Source organism: Ambystoma mexicanum, chromosome 11 (genome assembly GCF_040938575.1).
Source record: "Ambystoma mexicanum isolate Mex_15411 chromosome 11, UKY_AmexF1_1, whole genome shotgun sequence".
Taxonomy (NCBI): Eukaryota; Metazoa; Chordata; class Amphibia; order Caudata; family Ambystomatidae; genus Ambystoma; species Ambystoma mexicanum.
Genome location: NC_090934.1, coordinates 925,910,849 through 925,931,910, shown reverse-complemented (window position 1 = coordinate 925,931,910; position 21,062 = coordinate 925,910,849). Strand labels below are relative to the sequence as shown.

Sequence of the window (21,062 nt, the reverse complement as noted above, 5' to 3'; positions counted from 1 at the left end):
CTGCATGGCCAATGAGAACACTTCATACATTCTCCTGTTCTGGCTACTTGTGAGACGCTTCTAGTGTTGAACTCCTTTGATTTCATCTGAAAGCTTTTTTTGATATCATTTTTTTCCTCTGCACAAATTTGAAGGTCAATCCCTACTTAGATGGGGATCCGTTATGTTATGTGACATTTGTATAGTACCCAGCTGCCATTGTAATGGCCTCGCAGCACTTCAGATTGTTTGGGAGTTGCATTAAAATGCACAGCAAGCAGCGTGCATATACACAGACGCTCTATCCATGGAGCAAATGATTGCATTTGAGGCTCTGCGATTACATGGTACTTTACATCCTTACTCGGATTTCATTTAGCCGAATCTGTTTGGGTCTTGAACTGAAATGTAAAGCGAGGGCCTGCTCTGCCTGCCATTGAACTGCGAGCCACTTATCTGTGGGGTTTACCATTCATTAGAGATGAAGGCCCTTAAATTGAGTGTGAGGGCTAGTCTGGCTTAAAGGACGAGAAAGGAAACCCAAGTGTCTTCAAGCCACCTTATATTCAGAAAAGAGGAAGGTGACAGATATGCTCCTTTCAACCCAACGTTCATTGGTCCAGTTATTGTCATTTGAGGCCTAGTGGATTCTAGTATTTTTCCAAAACAAGGCTGTCCGTGTCTCCAGTTCTCCTTCAGAAAAAGGCAAACACATTGATGGCGAAGCTCGCTTGTCCTTTCAATACATGCTTTGACCGCTACTCAATGCAAATGTATGGTCTTGACTTCCTTGGGCTTAAATGCTAACCCGATCCACTGGAGTTTGGAGCCTGCCTTCCAAATCCTTGTCCGCTTTCCGTTTGACAGTCAAGGCACCAGTACAGTGTAGACCAAGGGCGGGGTCAAAATCGCAGGACAATGGCCCACTCCGAAGTCTTCGCCTCGGGCCATAAGATGGGAAAAGATCATTATCCCAAGGGGGGATGGCCAGTCCCAATAGCCTATTGGCACATACTACTAGTAGCAATTATAAAGGTTTTGGATTTGTGGTGATGAATTAAAACAGGTGTGATTATTTTTTTTTCCAACTCTTTATATATTATTATCAATAAAAAAACAGAAATGCATCAAGTACAGCAAAGGATACATCTTAGGCCACCGTGGAATAAACACCACCACATCAATAACAAAACTGATAATATACAGTGAACATCAGTCAAAATATAAATAAATTAATTAAGGATAAATCAGCCCAAAATATAACCAACAAGTAAGAATCCGACAACCACAAACAGAACACCACACAGACAAGCAACAAACATACCCACCCACCCCCAACCCAATAAATAAAATCAAAGGCAACCCCAATGTATTACCATACAATCCAGGATCACCCATAAAGATCAGTGAAGCTCCCCCATAGTTCATCATAAAGATCACCCTTATGCTGCCTATAAAACATAGTTTTCTCATGTCTTGACAAGACCTGCACGTCTAAAATCCAGTCCTTTATTGTTGGTTTCTTCCTTGTCTTCCAGACCTTTAATATTTGCTTCTTTGCCACCAATAGCACTTTATTAATCCAATTTGATGCCATCCAGTTCATACTATGTCCACAACCATGTAACTGTAAAATGACAGTTAAAGGGTTACGTGGGGTAAGCAATTTTCCAGACTTGTTAGATTCTGTCAAGTACATCCTTCCAAAAATGTCACCCTTTCACAATCCCATAACAGTTGTCATAATCAATCATTCCCAAAGCACACATACGCATCGGGGTCCAATAAATTCTTCCCACTATTCTTTGATCTATAAAGCGTAGCTGCAAATCTGCTTTAGCCTTTATCGGAGCTTTCCATATCTTATCCCATTTCTCCTGTGTAAGTTCACTAACCAAATCCTCGACCACAGCAAACTTAATCTCTCCCAGGAATCGATCCACTTCTTTTCCGGCTGTATGCATCTCAAAATATTCGAAACAGACTGTGATCCACTAGTCAACACAGCGAAGATCTCAGGTTTCTTTGAAAGTGGGGCGTTCATCATCTGAACCCTCTCGGCAATTAAATTTACCAACTCCCTAAATTGTAGACCACATTTCTCAACCAAATTTTCAAACGGAACCACTCTTCCATCATCCCAAATGCTTCTACTAATCCAGCTCCTCCAATGCAGTACCTTGTTATTAATTTGCAGCCCCGGATTATACCAAAGGGAGGCCTCTTCATACAGAAATACGGCTTGTCTGCTATCAACTATTCAGGAAGTCAGAGCATCTTTAGTTGCCAAAATAGTCTTTAAACCCCAAATTCTCCCAGGTAGCTTCCCAAAGCAATATAGACTATTTAGGTAATACGATGAAAACTTCTGCAATTCGGTTTGTACCCACCGTGGCATCCGATCCCGCTCCCTGTAAGAATAGTTAAGCACCTTCTTTAACAAAAAACCATTAACATAGTTCCTCAAACTTGGGTATCCAAAGCCTCCGTCTTTTACACCTTTGACCATGATATACCTTGGAATTCAAGCCCTCTTCCCTTCACCCCATAAAAATATTTGGAACACCCGTTAAATACGCCCAATCACCCACTTTTGGAAGTGTAGCGGCAGTGATTGAATCACATACAGAATCTTAGGCAATAAGAGCATTTTAATCGTGTTAACTTTAGCCCAAATGGTCATATTTTTGTGTCCCCATTTTCTAATCTTTTTGTCTGATCTCAGTAATGCTATCTACATTATATTGCATCATTTTCTTTATATCCCGAACAATGTGAACACCTAAATATTTCACACGTGAATTTTCCCATTTACAATTCCAATCTAATGATGGTTCGTCCCCTGGTGAATGCTTAACTGGAAATACCACAGTCTTCCCCCAGTTGATCTGGTAACCTGATAATCTTCCTACTTCCTCATAAATGTCTTTTAGAAGTCGACCCCCCCTCAAACCGGGTTCTTCAGAATAACCACTACATCATCAGCATAAGCCAATGTCTTTACCTCACCATCACCTATACACAAACCCCAAACTCCCCAATGCTGCCTAATATATGCTAATAAAGGCTCCAACACCAAATTAAACAAGGGAGACGAGGGACATCTCTGCCGAGTACCCCTATATAGATTAAACGATGCTGCGAAACCCTCATTCAACCACACTTTAGCCTTTATATCAGTTTGTAATGCTTTAATTGCATTAATAAACAATGGTCCGAAGCCCAATTTCAACAGTGTATAATTTAAAAAACTCCAGTTACCCTATCGAAGGCCTTCTCGGCGTCTAAAATAATCAACAACATTTCCTTAACCTCTGAATCTGGTAAACTTAAAATGTCCAACAAACTTCTAATATTGTCATAACCGTATTGTTGCTTCATAAACCCAGTATGAGATCGCTCTATCAATCCATCCATATATTTTCCTAATCTAATTAATCAGTCAATTACACAGACATGTTATATGTGGTTTCATTTAGCTATATTTATACAGCTGTGTTGTTTTTTTTAGAAGGTAAACATTTTAATTGTAAAACTTGGTTGAACTGGGGCAGTTTTAGCATGAGCTTCCTTTAGGTGCAGTGTTAAACCTGTATTATTTGCAGAATTGAAGGCTTGGGTCCACGTTTTGGCTTTCATGTTGTGTTAACATGGGCTAGAGTGTCGTGTTGAAGTAACTCTTGCTGGGGGTGCTTTCTTTGTTTCCCTGACTGCTTCTAAAGTCAAAATGCCTGGAAAGCAGGCAGTACCAGTTAATGAATGTACTGATCGAGTTTAAGATATTTGTAGCCTGCCTCGATGTATACATGTGCTTTAGCGTAGAGGTTGAGTTCACCTTTATTTGTTTCAGTAGCTTTAGGTAGCGGAAGTATCATGCAGGAACGTTTCCCACCGATTCAAGGTCTCGAGTGCTCCAGAAAAGACACCATCACCCCTTGAATCGGATTTACGATGCTGTAAGCTGTTACCACCGGACTACATATTGGACCTCATTAAAAGTATGGCTGTGTGGGTAAAAATGGCAGTAATGCAGTGGTAACTTCATTCATTACCACTGCATTACCCCCTCATTACCGCAGCCCCGTACTACAACTTTGTGGTGAGGCGGAGGAAAAACCTCCAGCAAAATGTTGAAGGTAATTCTGCCGCCTTATTGCCAATAATGGTCGCAATTCCTCCGAAATCCCCATGAAGTCCTATAGACTCCATAAATGCCAACTAATACTGCGATGCCATCGCTCGTAATCTGACGGTAATTACTCTGGACAAAGTGGCGGTAACAGTATCTGGTGGTACTCTTGCAGATTTACCACCAGAATACCGCCAAACTTGTAATGAAGCCCATTGTCATTTACAGGCCTCCTCCACTGTGCTTCTTAGAGTAGATCATCCCACTGGAAAATTAGCTTGAACAAATAATACTCCTTTTGGAGTGCCTGTCCTCCCAAGTCCTGTTTTTGACTGCTGTCAGACAATGGGGGAACGGTGGAAGAGAGCAAGAGCACTACCCAGCACTCCTGGCAGTATGCACTGATGCCGGCGAACCTGGTTTAATTGGAAGTTGCCATGCCATGGTGCGGCATGCCATGCATTTAGCTCAGAACATTGAGCACAGTTGCTGTGATCGTTAGTGAAATCGTCTCTCAATCGGGGGGATGGGAAGCCACTCCAGAGATGAAAAGGTCCAGAAGGCCGGGACCAGGGGGAAGTGATGCTACGTGGGACTAATGCTGTTGAACAACGGCTTGGAGCCTTAATGAGAAATTGGAAAGTGGTCTATGCAGATTGCCATGGTCTGGATAGTGCCGGAGCAAGTACATGTACCGGAGCTGATCTACAACCTTAAGCAGCCAGAGGCGTCGTTACTGTGCCACTGACCAGTAAAACCAGTAAAGGGACTTTCTTTAAACTTGCCGTTTTGCACAGATTGCAATTAAATATCTGAATAGAAAATCCAGCCCATGATGGGCCACCAAAAAAGACACAAGTTCTGAAAGCCGTTTGGGAGGTGGCTGTCTCCCTCATTAGACCTCCATCCCTAGCCCTGTACTGGGTGGAGAGCAGCCAAAGCTGTTCCGAGCTTTTTCCATTACATCTGACACCGCTGAAAATATGATTGCATGCATTTGTGCCATTCCATCCAATGACCTAGTTCTGTGCAAGCCTGGGCCATCAAGAGGTGCCTGAGAAGTTAGGAAAGCTGCCTGGGAAGGAGGGAGTTAATGAAGAACTTATTGAAGGTAATGCCATAAACCAAACTCCCAAGGTGACCAAGAGTCTGGCCTTTCCCAAGGAAATCTGGAAGGAATGGGTGGGTTTCTTGATCGTAGACTCCAGCCTTGTTGGCGGTGAATGCAAAGGTTGTGCGGGAAGGTTAGGGGCCTGAGGAGTAACTGCTCAATGTGATCCGAAAAGAAGTACATACGAATACTTGGGGTGGTGCTCCAAAAATCGCAAATACTGAATGTCATCACTGGTTGTGACTCTGCCCGTGACCGCTTCTTCCCCAAACAATTTTGGCCTGGGCTACCTCAGACAAATGGAAGTTACACATGCTCAGAAGGACTGCGCCGCATAGTTGTACATTTGTCATTGCTCCTAAAAGAAAATAGTCTGACCTCCTTCACATATGCCCACCTGCCAGCAGTGATCCTATTTAAAGAACATTCTGAATTAAAAAAAATAAAAAGGCCGCCATCAATAAAACGGAACCAAGGACCAATTACAGGTCCACAGGAACTTAACCTATGCAGTGTCTCAAACATAGCCACACTAGGATGTATTTCCCCTAGGGGTACGAGGGTTTGTGGAAAAGCAGGCTCACGGGTCGTCTGGTCGACTGTAGTGAAGCTATTGAAGTGCGCCAACACCGAGGAGTTGGCGAGCGCCTACATCAAGGAGTGGGAGCCCCAAAAGTGTGGTTATTAAAATCCTCCATAAACTAAACTAATCTGTTTAAAAAAATAAATAAATAATGCAAATATTGAAATGGTTTTAGCTTGCAAAAACCTGAATCTGACAATGGGTCCCTCCCACCTCGCTCAGTTATCCGTCCGGTTACCGAACTATCCACCATTTTTACTTGAGAATTTTATCCTGTAGGTTTCACATGCAAGAAAGGCTGTGAAGCTGAAGTGCTTCAAATGAAACCTGTATATAGCCATTCTCCTATAGGAAAACTTAAGAGCTTGCCAAGGATACCACCCTTATGCCGCTAGCATAAGGGAAGCTTTTGTATACCTGATAAGTCATGCAAAGACGTCCCTGGAATCCCTTCTTTTATGCCGCAGGCCCCTTTCCGCAACCCAGACTCCAACAGTAACGAGGCAGTTCCCTGATCAAAACTGAGTGGCTGCCACCAGACCATAGCGGGGAAATCCTTAACCCGTGTGGGAAAAGGGTGTGCGCAGTTGCTTCGCCTGCTCGCTACTCTGTCAAAGCAAATTGCTTGTCATGACTGGAGGATGTCATACATAGGGTGTCCAATGGCTTTTCTCTTGCAGTATGAACTAGCTGCGGATTAGCCAGCCTATCGTGAGAGAGGGGCAGGCGCCTTAATCTGGGCTCAGGCCCTGCGTGTGCAAATTACAATATTGCACTTTGCACCCTTAGTCTGGCTTGGTCCTGAAAGTTACTGTCAAGTTCAGTACATTCGGAAAATGCTCCCGGAGCAGATGGGCAAATGCAAACTATGCAGCTGTGCACCTGGAAAGGATGTACCTTTGTAATTGCAAATTCCGAAAAGCTCGAATTACAAAATAGCAAAGCCCACTTTGCCGCATTTTGCAATTCGAGCTCTTCGGAAATAGCGCAATCGTCCCCACTTTCTCTTCCATGTATGCGGGGGACGCCCCCGAACACGAAAATACCGAACTAGGGGAGCGGGGACACCCAGTTCGGGTCTTTTTTCCCTATGCGAATGCGACCAACACTTGCATCCGGCATTTCATATTCGATCTTTTAGTGCAAACCCCCTGGAAGTACACGCTCACTTACGGCGTGAGGGTGGCACGACAAAGGTGCGTGTAGTGGTATAAACGCAGCCCGCACATCATATGATCCACCATTTACAAATCAGCACAGGTGCCGCCTTTGATTTGGAAAAAGTACAAATGAGCAGAACCCCAGGTCTCCGGGACAAGCAGTGTTTCTGTCTCTCTCTTACGCCATTAAAATCAGGTAACTAATCCAAATTTAGAAGAAAAAAAATGGGTAAGCATGTGGCCGACCCTTTACGCCACCTGCACTCCTGGGGCGATGTGTTCAGACCAGTGACATGAACCATGCCGTCCGCAACGTGGGCCCATGCCAGATACAGAGATGGCATATGAACGCCAGTTGGGAACAAGAACTAGATGTTTACTACCTAAAAATCCTTGTATTCCCAACTTCCCAGATAAGATAATAAGATACCGCTACTTTACATTATCATCTGGAGCCTGGCATGTAACTCTGCAAATATGGCATGTACACATGGGTCACATGGTTTAAAACACACACTCGCTACACCCAAGGTGGAGAGGCTTGGAGGAAGAAGGCGCCATTGACACAGACTGGCTGAGATGAGTATAGTGTGCAGCTGGAGGCCTGGGCTTACCTTGCGTGTTCAAGTCCTCCATTTCAAGAGCAGCACTTCGAACCGGGGCTACATTCTAATACTTATTATTTATTTTTATTTTTTTTTTTTTTACAACTCCACAAAATAATTGGTTTTGAATACTATGACAGGAGAACATTTTTGTTGTGTATTTATCTCGCCTCTGTTTCGTCGCTACTCTGATGCTGCGGTCTTCCCAAAATCTCCTCAGAAATATTTTTGGTCTTGTATTACTTCCCGCGTAGGTCCTTTTGAGGGACTGTAAGATCATTCTACTGCTTGCCCTAACTAAATCTGGGAAGAATTGGGAAACGGGGCATCTCTTGTCTCCTCGGCAGTTCTTCCGCTGCCCCCCTGCTAGCCCCTTGGCAGACCTCGATCATTGGAAGAGAGCCATATATATGAAGAGGGTCACCCACTAAGCGGGTCACATGGCTTTGGATTGCATATGCAGACATATGTTTGCAGAAGATGGCAACTGCTGCAGCGTGAGGCAGGACGGAATTGGCTGGGGCCCCGGCACCAGCCTGCGTGTAGCGTTCTCCACAACACCTCATCCTTGTAAGTTTGAATGAAGCCGAAATCTGTCCCCATGTGATGAGGCAACAGAACTATCCATAAATTGAATGGATGGAACAACATCTAACCTCTACGTCAAGATGGAAAAAACAGCCAAACATAAAAATGTTGGTCTTATTGTGAAGCCAGTAAAGGGACACGATCACTGTGTATTTTAGTGCAGGGAGCAGACCAGTTCGCCCCAGATGGAACCTACTCCCAACATTGGACCCTTCCTCTTAGGACATAAGGTTGGGAGAGGTTTCTAGTAGATGTGCCACCACGATGAACCAAATAACCTGCTCCTGCCTGCAGTGCTCTAAAAGTAGTGACAGACGACTTGTATTTCACACAAAATAATGGGTAGCCAGTGCAGAGTGTGCATGATTGGAGTAACGTGCGCAAAACGCAAGCAAGCTTAGCGCCAGCTGGATTTCCTGTGCCGCTTTACGTAGTCCAGCTGCATCAATACCAGAGAATGCATTTGATTCCCGAGTTGTAGGTGACACAAAGTGGTCCAAACCTCCTGAGAAGCCTGAGCTGGAAGTGCCCAGCCTAGACCACTGTGGTAACCTGCTCTCACACGCCACAACCGCTGCACTTTGATCAGCATTACTGCACTTTCAGCTTACGCTCCATCAGCCGGTCAACCTCTTTGCACTTAATCCCAGGACCCCGCCGGACCGGACTCGTTCCCACTCCCACCCCGTTCCCCACACCTCTGTATGTACGTATGCATTACCTAAATGTAATAGGACCAGTTAATTGTCTGTCCTGTTCCCCGCCGCTCTCCCCGCCCCCGTTTCTTGTCTTCCCCCTCCCCGAGCTTGGTTGCAACTGTAACACTTCATGCACTTACACTAGAAGAAATGTTGTCGGGCCTAGTATTCTAGTCTTCTTTTTCTGTTTAGATCATTCGGAATCTTCAAGGCCTAAGAATGATTATTGTATTCTCTTGTTCCCTTCCCGCCTTGAAGTGCTTTGAAGCACTTCATATGTGTAGAAGTGCTGTATAAACTATAAATAAAATAAACTGTCACCAAACAGGACGTCAGGTTTGTGAACTTGTTTTCCATGGGGTGTTTGCGCTAAATCCGTTTTTGGCAGCTTAGCCCCACTTGGCCTAGACCCATGGGTCTCTCTGACTCCACAGTGATCTCCCGTATGTCTCCAGTTTCAGCCAGTTTGTTTCCGTCCAAATGGTCTTCAATCAAGCATGTTCAAAGGGAACCTAGTGCTAGCTCATGGCTTCAATTGAGCTACACATGGGTTTCCTCAGCATGCCAGTGGTGTTGCAGTCCATGCCTCCGAACAACCTGTGCGGCGGACCAATCATTGTGGCACCCCTTTAAGTGACAGGGCTTACACACACGTTTGGGGACCTCATGTGCACCTGTTGGGTCCTGCACAGCAGGAAGGAGAACATCCACTCAATGATTCCTCCAATTGCCAGAGGAGTGTCATAACTCTGGCATTACCTAGCCTGCGCCACTCCACACCCATCCTCTCGCCGAACCTGTTCCTCCTTAGCGGCCCATTGCTCTTCCTGTCCCCCTGGGCGCCGCGCAGCGTCCCTAGACAGCGGACCATGCTTTCGCCGACTGTGTGTTCTGTGTGCAGGCTTGTCTTAGGGCCCTCCTTCCAGTTACTCACATTCAGATAGGATGGATTTGATGAGTCTGTCTTCACTAAATATGCATAAAACAAAAACAAAAATCATGTGATTCATAGGAAATAATTTTGTCTCTGTGCCTAGATTTAGAATATGTGAAATATAATACACATATATACTCACCAACTGTCTGGTGTGCTGAGCAGTAGGCCCACATACCTCAGCTCCTGGTTTCCGTGCACCAGGTATGCTGGTACGCTGAATGCGTTCGGTCTCCCCTGGAGGTTTCAGGATTTAAGCTTTGGAGGGAGTGCAAGAGGCCGATGAGGTGGGCGGATGAATGCCAGCACTGTCTGGTGTCTTGGACGGCTCCATAGCACTGAGGCCTATGAATCCTGCCAGCCAACACAGCCAAAGGCTTTCGACGGTGGGTCGCAACGAGAAAAGGGGATGGGGGAAACCTCTTGAGCGCCACATCTGCAGCCCCCGCCCCCCGTTCGGGAGCCAGCCAGATCTAGGAGTGTAAGCCCTCCTCTAAAGACACTACTTCCAACTCCAAGGGATGACGACAAAGGACCCAGTTTCTGGATCCCTAGACGGAGGAGGAACAGACTCCCCTCCTGAAGGAAATTAAACTTACGGTCCATGAACCTCTTCCCTGGGTGACCTGGAGGCGTTTCAGCAGTCGGAGCTTGTCCTCTTTCCGCAGACTGCTCCAGCGCCTGCTGCCATGGCCGCCTGCTGTCAGTCACCTTCGGCCACCACCGCATCCAGATTCCAGTGTGGGTGGTGTGCAGGCCTCTCTTGTAATATTTAGTGTATGCATTGAGGATGCAGGCTTGTTTGCTTTTAATTCAAAATCCTGCATGCCACCAATAGTTCTGTTTCACATTATCTTGTTTGTGTCTAAATCACCTTTTGAATTGTTTTGGGCCCAGTTTGGTCTGAGTAACACTTTTGAGGAATGGGGAAGACATCTGCTCGATTCTAAATGTTGAAATATCCGGCAGGGATGCAGCCGTTGGCTTTGTATATGATTGACACAAATGGAGGGGGCAGTGTAGTCTGGAAAACATGGATCCAAAACTCTTGGAGTGTCCCGACTCTGCTGTTGCTATTTTTACTAAGTTCTAGTGATGTCTATATGCTGTCTGGAGCCGACGCTGCCACAGTTGCTTCCGCCATCCAGGATGAGCCCTTTTCTGCAAATAAGCAGCCCCCGGAAGTCTGCATCTTTCTAATGCACTCCTCCTGCCTTTTCAGCATGTGCTCACCCCCCCCCCCCCCCAGCCAGTGATGGGCAGCAGTTGTTACTCATGCATATGCTTGAGCAGTCGGGCGCTAGGCTGGCCCAAAAAGGGATCCTCTGGATTGTCTGCCATATATGATGAGGTGGGCCTGCTTGAGGGTCAACTGGATCTTTCTTAATGGCCACCTCTGTGCTCTTCTGGGGGCACTGAAGGAAAGCCCACTGTGATCTTTCATGACTCGCTGACTGCCTCGCTCTATAAGTAAATGAGTCCGCGCATGTGGCTGCTTTTCTGACTGGAACAGTCTAGGGTAAAAGGATGGAATTTTTTTGCGAGTGTTTTTCCGCGGGAGTTTTGCTGAAAAAGTTAGTTTTTTTTTAATTATTTTTGGGGGGGGTTCCCCCCAAGCCCCTTTAAAAAAATGTTTTTATTTCCCTCCACCCAAACCTTTATTTACCCTTTCCCACCCCGCCCAAAAAAAAAATGTCAATGAAAATGTTTAGCAAAACTGCCGTGGCAAAACACCCATCGGAAAAACGGGTGTCTGTAAAAGGACGCAATACTAGGATGGAACTTCAATTGTGGACCGGATAATCGTTGTGCAATATGAGGAAGGCAAGACAAATGGGAATACAAAGTACCATTCATGTGTACAACACTGGGGAGGAGTGGGGGCTCTAGGGAAAGGTTGGGGCCGGAACACCATTGAAGTCCTTTGAGAAAGTACAGCAAGGGTAAGGGCGACTGGTGTCGAAATGAGGAAAACGCCATTGCAACAGATGGGGTCCCAGGCCAATGATGGAAAGAATATTGAGGAAGGGTTAGAACGGCCGCAGAAGCTTATTGGGGCCAGTTTTGCCAAACAGATGCAAAACAGATCCATTGTGCCAAATTTCCAAGTGCAAATAAAAAAGCATAGAGGGATAAGTATTTTTTTTATTTTTTTTTATGTTTTTCCTTTTGCACTAGTTTTCTGTGGGGCTGGGCAGCAGTGCAAAAGAGGCACTATCTAGCCTCCTTGCATGTGTCAGTTTTGGGTGTGCACCCCGGTCACTTCTGTATTACAGGCCCCAGATCCCGAGTGGGTGCGGCGAGTGCATTCCACAATGGCAGGCCACTAAAGGACCAATCACAGTGCATGAAATCTGATGGGCGAGAAAAGCTATTTCTATCCCTTTTCCACGGCTAGAAATACAAGTGGGACCGCATTGGTTTACATTGCTGCTGTTGCACTTTTTGAAAAAAAAAAAAGCATGAACGAGATAGAAATTGCCTTGTACTGCCCCCGTCTCTTTGCCTTTGCCAATCAGAAGCAGGGGAGTGCCCTTGTTTTCAGTGCATCCCTTTTTTGGATACAAAGTGCAATTTTCAAAATGCACTGATGCACCCCCTTATTTGCGCAAAGGTGGAAAGGGGCATTTGAATGCGAGCATCCATAATGGGCAAATATACATGCCCTTTGAGCATTGGGCACATCTATTTTTTGAGCCACTGATGATGTGCACAAGCACATATAATCACTTGCACCAAAAAAGGCTTTGAGAACCTGGCCTGTTGTATTTAATAAACAAATAAAAACATTAAGTGCAAATCCTTCTCTTCAGCCTCAGTCAGGGCTGATGAGGTTCCCTCTATAGGCCGAATGATGTGGTGAATGACACTGCACTTTGCCATTGCAAAGTCATGCAAAAACCGATTTAAAAAAAAATGCTGAGGCGAGTGTGTTGTGGGGGAGGGTTCCGTTAGAATGGGGAGGGTAAGTAAATCGATTGTGTACTGCTTTTCATGGAAGTGTGGTGGCAGGTCAGGTGGAGCCAAGAAGCCAATTTTTGCTGAGAAACCTTTTGCTGGTCAGAGACTATGGTTTCCCATTCAGGTGTGTTTGACATTATTATTATTACCCTAACCTCCATTTTCTTTTTTTGCTCCCTAGATTTTTGGCATGATCTTCACGTGCTGCCTGTACAAGAGCCTCAAGTCGGAACCCTACTAAAGCTCCACAGACACTGCAGCGTCCCCACCCTCTGCCTCCTTTCTTCTTCTTCCCACCCGGCCTCGTCGTACTGAAGGCCGGACTGCCCTTTGCCTCCTCTAATCCCTCGAGTTTACTATGCAAAACCAATGCCCTGCTGGAGACCGGAGAATCCTGTTCCCAGGCCCTGGCAGGACGCAATACGCGGACTCATGTAAGAAGAAGCAGGTGGGCGCCTAATGATGGGCTACTGTTATGCTGGGAACTCGCTGCTCCATCCCATTGCTTCCCAGACCGGGCAAGCCAGCCAGCTCTACAGACCAGGCCCTATTCCTTCAGATCTGATAGTGGTACAACAGTGGATCATGTACATGGATTGGGCATGGTAGGGTGCTTGCTCGTCCCTGTGAAGATGCCAACCAACCAAAATGGCTTTACTTTTAATCATGTGAACCTATTTCAATGAGTTCTTTCCCCTCCTTGAGTGATGTCGGGCATGAAGAAAATGTCTGCCACCAAAGTTCCACGATAGCCAAATGGCTGCTCTGTCGCTGGAAACTATTTTCAACGTCCCCCCGACGTGTGTGTGTGTGTGTCTATTTGGTGTGTTTAGATGAATCTGACGGTGCGTCTCCCATCCTGGGTTAAGTCTCCAAGTTGCAATGAAGTGCCCTCCCACTCACCTATCACTTTTTGACAATACAATGTGCTGATGCAGAAATAGGCCTCTTGGGGACTTCAAGTGTGGCTTTGGTTTATCTGACTCCCCGAAATGCCTTTGGTGACACAGCCATGCAACTCTGCAGTTAGAAAGTGCAGCAGGGGAGGCCCTGCAGTTAGAAATTGCAGCAGGGGTGGCTCTGCAGTTAGAAATTGCAGCAAGCGGGGGCGGCTCTGCAGTTAGAAATTGCAGCAGGAAGCAACTCTGCTGTTAGAAAGCGCAGCGAGTGGCGACTCTGCAGTTAGAAAGCATAGCGAGTGGCGACTCTGCTGTTAGAAAGTGCAGCGAGTGGCGACTAAGTGCAGCGGGATCGACTCTGCAGTTAGAAAGTGCAGCGGGGGTGGGTCTCTTCGGCAATCCATGAAATGACCCCTGGGCCCTGTTTCTGCGGATTCACGTTGGCTTGGGGAGCGCCAGTAATGCATATCGGGCAGACTCCGCTTATATCATTCTGCCCATTGCGCCCACCTCTCACTGTTCATTCTCGCCACTGCACCTAGTCTTCTGTCACTGTATAGCAGTGGTCTTCAAACTGTGGCTCTGCAATCATTTTACTCAAGGGGGGCTCAGCAAAGTAAAGTGTGAACACCACTACTGTGGGGGCTCTGCCTGTTGCATGGAGAGTGCTGTGCGGGGGACACCTGAAGTACCATGGACTTTGTGTGGCAGACGGTCGACGTCTGGACACCATGGCATGGTGCAGGGCACACCTGTTGCTGTGCCCCCTAAGATTAGTTTCAACAATGACAATCTTGTAGGATACAATTAAATATATTTCTAGCGCACACTTATAACGTAGATGCCAGACATTTGTCAGAGCAGCACTCTGCATTTCAAGCCTCTGGACACTTGTGTGTCAATGTTCAAGCGTGTGTGTGTGTGTGTGGGGGGGGAGGGTGGGCATACAACACAAAGGTGTCCCTAATGTATACGACTTGTAGTTACAACCTTGTCTTCTGCCCCAAGCAAACCCTTAAGACCTTTGTGGGCGTCCTGTCAATTGTCACCCAAATAACCTTACGACGTGTGTGTGTGTGTGTGTGTGGGGGGGATCATTCTGGTCTCCTGGCAGTGGAGTAACTTTGCTGAAAATGTTGGGGGGGGGTATGACATCTGAAGGAAAAGTGATCCAGCAAAATGAATGGGGACAAAATAGTGTGCCATGAAAGTTGGGGGAAGGGGGGGTGGTACAAACGCCCTTGTCCCCCTGTACAATTACGCCCATGTTTCCTGTAGTGGGCACAATTTCAGATACCCAGCAACCTTTTTTTTTTTTCCTCAAGCCAGCTGCTACCGCTTGCCTGCACAACACTTGAGTGCCGCATTGTGTTATGCAACGTGTCGTTCTAGGTTCTTGCCCACAACCTGCCAGCGTGAACCTGTGGCCTGTTATGAAGGCAGGGGATTGAACCAGTGTGCCATATTGCCATCCCCAACGAGAGAGGGAGGATGAATGGGGGTACAGGGGCACCTGCAGTGTAAGAGTGAAGCTAACGCATTTCACGCTCTCTAATGTGGCCACTATTTGGTGCCTTCATCCAAACATTTCAAAGTGAGTGCCACACAGCTAACCCTGCTCGGTGACAAGGAGTTGTGTAAAACTACTGAGTATAAAGCCTATTAACTGCAGCCAGAGATATTTTACTTGTATATACTACTGAAGTGCCTCACGTGGAAAAGGACATCCGCCTTTTTTAACTTTCTTTTTTTAATTATTTGAAGTCTGTCATTGCTTTGTGTTTGGGGTTGTTCACATGGTCTGTATTTATTCACAAAAAGAGGGAACCCTTAGGGTGCCAAGCGAGCTACTCCCTCGGGTTTGTACAATCACAGTTGCTAATCACCGTTTCACACGTGTAAAACGAAAAGTCTGCCCTGTGTTTGGGCATCACGCTCTTTATAGAGTTGCTTCTGACTGGTACACCGTACATTCAAGGTAGCGTCATCCGAGTCGCTCTACTTTGGACGTGTACGTTTCCACCCGGAATGTGCTCCAAACGAAATATTTCTGCAGTCGATTGGACAATCTAAACCGGGAGTCTGCGACAGGTGGCTCTCTAGATGTTTGCGACTACAGCTCCCATGATCTCTCACCATTGACTGTGCTGATTAGGGCTGGCAGGAGTTGTAGTTCAAAACATCTGGTGAGCAGAATGTCCAGACTCCTGGTCTAAAGTGTTGTGTATCTAGGAAAAAGTGAATTGCGTCCATTTTGTCTGTATTAAAAATAAGTGTAGAGTAATGATTCTAACCCTTTCCCTTCCCTGAGGGCTAAATGCCTCCCCATTCAATGCAGTATTTCTGTAATTGTGTTTATAAGCCTAGATTGCAATGCCATGCAAATAAAATGATTTGGACCTTTGAGTGGCTTCTGTCTCTCTGGTTGAGTAAGGTGGGTTTGAGATTTGGGAGGGTGATGTTCAGTCAATGCAATGTTTCTTTTTGTGTGCTCCTGGATCCTTTGCACTGCCCAGGAGCCAGTGTGAGTATAGGGGTGGGGAGCAGTCACGGTCACAGCTTGAAAAGGCAGGGGGTCAAGAAATGTGATGCGTTAACTTGCCATTGTAATGGGTTATTTATAAAGCGCTTAATACCCAGAGGTTTCTAAGCGCGGACACAGGGATCGAACCTGTGTTGCTCAGCGGCGTCTTGCGCGTCGCCCCTGAGCTATGCTCCTGAGACAATTCTGTTCAGTCTGCAGGTAAGGCACCAATTGCTAGCCATTCACTGCCAGTTCTCCCCTCTCTTCCCCTTCAGGGTAGGTGGTAAGCAAGAACTGCTAAGTCTTGGAGCCCCACTTCACTTGATGGAGAGACCCCACTTCTCGAGACCAGTCACTTGATGCCTGTATGTGCAAAAGCCTTGGCTCCAAAAGGACATTGATGCAAGAACCTATGTCAGCCAGTCTGGATACTGCAGGATGCAGCATGATTAGGAGAATCCTTAAGATACGCACGAAAACTGAGGGGGCATGGGGAGAGTTGGTCCGTTCAGTGCCTGAAGTGCAATGACAAATCGAGCGGGACATCTAATGTGTAGCGTGGCCTAAATAGTGGTGGGTGTGCAGTCCCCAAAACGCCAAACATACAGAAATCAACGCCTGTTTTTCTGTGTCAGAAAATTATTTTGTTTTGTAACTTAGTCCATTGTAGCTAATCCTGCTTTTTTAGAGAAGTTGGAACAATGTTATCAAGGTGAGCAGTGCAGAATGTTCTTAAATTAGTACCCAGCGGGTGGTGGCATCCCAGCCAATTAGTATGCTCAGAACAGGGACTTGCGTTGCGAGCCTCCTTGAAGTGGGAGGCTGCCATCTTCCCAGCCAGGAATCGGGTAAGTGTGCTGCGTTTCCTTAATCCCAACCTCAATTTCCACATACCCCACCCAACCCCAACCCCTCCCCACTTAACTTGTGGTCCTCCATCCCGCAATGGTGCTGGGAACACTTGATATTCCCGTTGCATCTCCTTCCCTGCTGTGGCTGCTCAAGTTGAGAACTTCAGAAAAAATACGATTAGTATTCTGGCACAATGTGCCAGTATTCTAATAGCAATACACATCTCGATGGGGGGTAGGGGGGCATTACTTGGTAGGTAATAATATAGCTTTATAGACCTGCAGCAAGGGCCGTACTGGGCGTTATGGGCCCTGAAGACCGAGTTAACGAAGTATGAGGGACAATAACGCCCAGTACGGCCAAAGCTGCAGGTCTATAAAGCTATTAGAACACCCTCGGGGCTCGATTCTGAACTTGGTGCAGTGAATAAGCTAAAGAGCAGGATTTACTGCGCCAAATCAGTACGCCCAGGTTCCACCAGTATTTTCAAGTGGGCCTGGGCGCCCTCGTAGTGCACGACAGTGCACCTTCAGGATTGCGCCTGTTTTAGTTATAACGGGCGCAATCCTGAAATCTCAGCAGCATTTTTGTAAAATAACAACATATTCGTTATTTTCCAAAAATGCTGCTGAGAACAGGGCCGTATGTGAAAGTGTTCATATACACCCGTGTGGTGTCTAGGAACACTTTCTCATACACCAAAGCCAGCAGCTTCAGTGTTGCAGAATACAATGTTGAAGCTGCTTGCTTTGCGAACACCCGATTTGCGGGCTGTGATCAATCTGCGGGCTATACCAGTTCATATAGCCCGCAGATTTCTCAATCATTGAGAAACACCCGCTAGGATTTTCTAATATGCCAAACTGCACTTATCGCGGTGCAATGGTTTTTTTAATGCGTCCAATTTTTAAAAAAATTGGGCAAACTTTGCCCTAGTGCTAATACCGTGCAAACTTTGGAATTGCACTGGTGCCAGCTTTCTGTAATCTGCCCCTTAGAGTTTAATTTGTTTTATTAAATGCCCGCAAGCAAGGTGAGTGCCAGCACGCAAACGGCACATCCGCACTATGCTCCCGTGCCCACATTTGTATTAAGTAGACACTGTGGGCATTACGGTTAAACGACCCTGCTTGGACTCGCACATTAATTTACCAGCACGTGAATAACTGTGCTTTAGTAATGGGCTGAGGGGGGGTCAGGGCAGAGCACAAGGGTAAAGACCAGGCAGCCCTACGCGGATGATCTGGGCCATCCAGACGGGTGTGTGAGCTCCCATTGGGTGATACGCTGGCCCCAAGGTACTCTGGGGAGGGCGAGCGAGACCCACTACGTATAGCTGTGATCACGGGCTCAAGAAACTGAAACACTGCTTCAGCTGGCAGATTAGATCCCAAAGGCAGCCCATATTTGAAAGATGTTCTGAATTTGATTGCATATATGCATAACATCAGACTCCGCTTGACTTGGCCCCCCCCCCCCAACAACCAACTGGCTGCATTCATCAATAAATAATTAAATAAGTCATCAACTTTGTAACGACTGCAAACGCAACCGTGAAATGCCTTTTTGTTTCCAACTCATCCATCTTAGACATGGCTTCCTGCACCCAGAGTCCCGTACATGTAATGACGGTTCACCAACCAGTGGGCAGGCAGTTTTTAGCCTCATCTCAGCAAAGCCTAGTGATAATGCATGTAAAGTGTGTGTTCTATTTTTGTAGTATAGGCTCTTGCAGAGTTTAATTCGCAAATCGCAAAACGGGACACAGAGTACAACAGAACCATGGGCTAAAGGGTCATCTAATGCTGAGCAGTACTGTAAGAAACAGTAGTCTAGTGTGAATATATAAGTTTAGTTGACACTAGTTATCTATTCCTAAACCCCATAAAGGAACAATAATTGGTTTTTGTTTTTCTCTATTTGGGGCCTTTTGGCGAACACATATGTGGATTTTCAGAACCTAAATAGGTTGAAAACTAAGCAATGTAAAACCAAAATAGGGTGAAAACTAAGTAATGTTATAATATCCCTCTGCCATAGGAATAGAATTTACTTCTTGTGCTATTCATAGATTTTGTCCAAATGAAAACTTTGTCTCATTGGGTCTTTTTTTTAAAAAATACTTGTACGGTCTTTTTGTTTTACTTGTACTTAACTTTTTATTGTTCTCTATGGTGCATGATTAATTCAAATGTTGACATTCTGATCGAAAGATTATATTCGAATCAATGTATCTTTTGAGAAATAATAATTTTTGTGTAAAATGTCACTGAAGTTTTTGCACCAAAAGTTGTTTTATGCTTTCTATTAAAATAATGAGAATTATAGCCAAGACTCTGGTTAATATTCAAGTGTTAAATGTATAGCAATGATGATATGACTACTTGTTAACCAGGGGTAAAACATATAGAGCCAGAACTAATTAGGACACTCCTTGGAATCAGAAAATAGTAGATCTAAGTGAGAGTGATCCTCCAAGGGAAACCTTGTGCTAGATCTGTTGACTAGTCTGTGGCATTTTTCTTGTATGCTACAGTGTCGTACATTAGTTGTTTGTTTGTTGAGGTTTGAAAAAGTGAGGTGAGTATCGGTAATTAGTATACCACATCACCTGTATTTTACACCCTGTGGGGTCACTATATTTTCTTTCTTGTTGTATTCTTTTCCCCAGACCCCCACAGAGTAGGGGATTTACCCTCCAGTGTATACATATTCCTGTATAGCAACAACAGCCGGTCCGATAGCACAGCGAGCAGAGCTCTACCTTTGACATCTGTGCAATTGAATCCCGGCAGGGCCAAACTCAGCCTTTCTTCCATCAGAGGTCGATAAATGCGCACCACACACCGTGGGTAATAATAAGCAGCGCTCAGATGCCTGAGGGTTCGTAGCGCTAGATATTTGCTAAATTATTAAGACCACATACGGGGAAGGGGGGAAGCCTAATCGGAGAGCAGGAATCCTATCCAGATATCAAGATTTGCCCGAAAGAATCCCAATAGAACAGCACCCCCACCCTTTCCTGTAGGACACCCGTCACGGATAGGAGAGCTCACCCCAGATTACTTCCTTGAACAGATTGGGGAAGTATTAACTGTTAAAAAGGAAAGTAACTGGGTAGATGGCACACCCAATAGGACCATTACAGTGCAGGTGTATCATTACACTAAGGCTTGCTATTTTTCCTTACACTGGCAGACATCACTTAGGTGCCACGATTCACCTCTGGCTGGGCATTGTATTCCAAATAAGATTCTCCGGTACGGATTTCGAGTCGGCTGGTTTAGCAGCTTTCATGTGCCAATACCGACAGACATTTGATATTTGTTCTAGGAGAAAAGTCAACACCACAAAGGCAGCTGGATCCTAGTCTTTTAGCATCGCTGCCAGCGCCTTGGCATGCCACGTGTTATCTTCTTGATGGAACTTCCTGTTGTAATGGTTGGAACACTCGTAGTCAACGTGGATTGACTCCCAAAATGGCACACTTTATACTGAGCAAGGGATTTCAAAAGCTATCGGATTAGCAGACCTGCTCTTGCAACATATAGTTCAGTGGTACTGGGCTCCGCATTGCATCATATCAAATCGGACTGTATTTACCTTACAGTTTTGGGGTGCTCTTGCAAGGCACCAAGCATGAAAATCTGTTAGTGTTCAAGATTTCATCCATGCTCAGAGCGGGTTAACCAAACTGGTGGGCAACATTTACACTGTTCTGTTCAGAAGACCGACATCAACTTGGTGAACCTTACTTGGACTGTTAGATTTGCCCATACAGTGTCCACAATGCCGCTAAGCTCATTCCTTTCTAAGTCTACTGTGGGCACAACGCCATACCCTACAATCTGGTCTCATCACTGTTCCTCAAGTGCAGACCAGGCATACTTATCTCATGGAGGCTCTAAGAATCTCATCTCCCTACCTGTTTGCATTTGTGTTTTCCCCCCTTTACACCTTTGAAATAACTTTGCAGGTATCCATTCTTCACACCCCTCTCACACAACCCCATTGTGAATTCAAGGCCTCCTTTAGCCCC

General features: G+C 45.8%; 1 protein-coding gene across 1 annotated transcript in view; it reads left to right on the top strand.

The window, feature by feature from the left end:
* The window catches only part of CD151 (CD151 molecule (Raph blood group)), a 194,507-nt gene extending 178,456 nt beyond the window's left edge, over positions 1–16,051 (top strand). Inside the window, exon 8 of the mRNA XM_069624019.1 lies at positions 12,930–16,051. Within this exon, the coding sequence (XP_069480120.1) occupies positions 12,930–12,989 (60 nt within the window). The 3' untranslated portion in view covers positions 12,990–16,051. The remainder of the gene's footprint in view (positions 1–12,929) is intronic.
* The last annotated feature ends 5,011 nt before the right edge of the window (positions 16,052–21,062 follow it).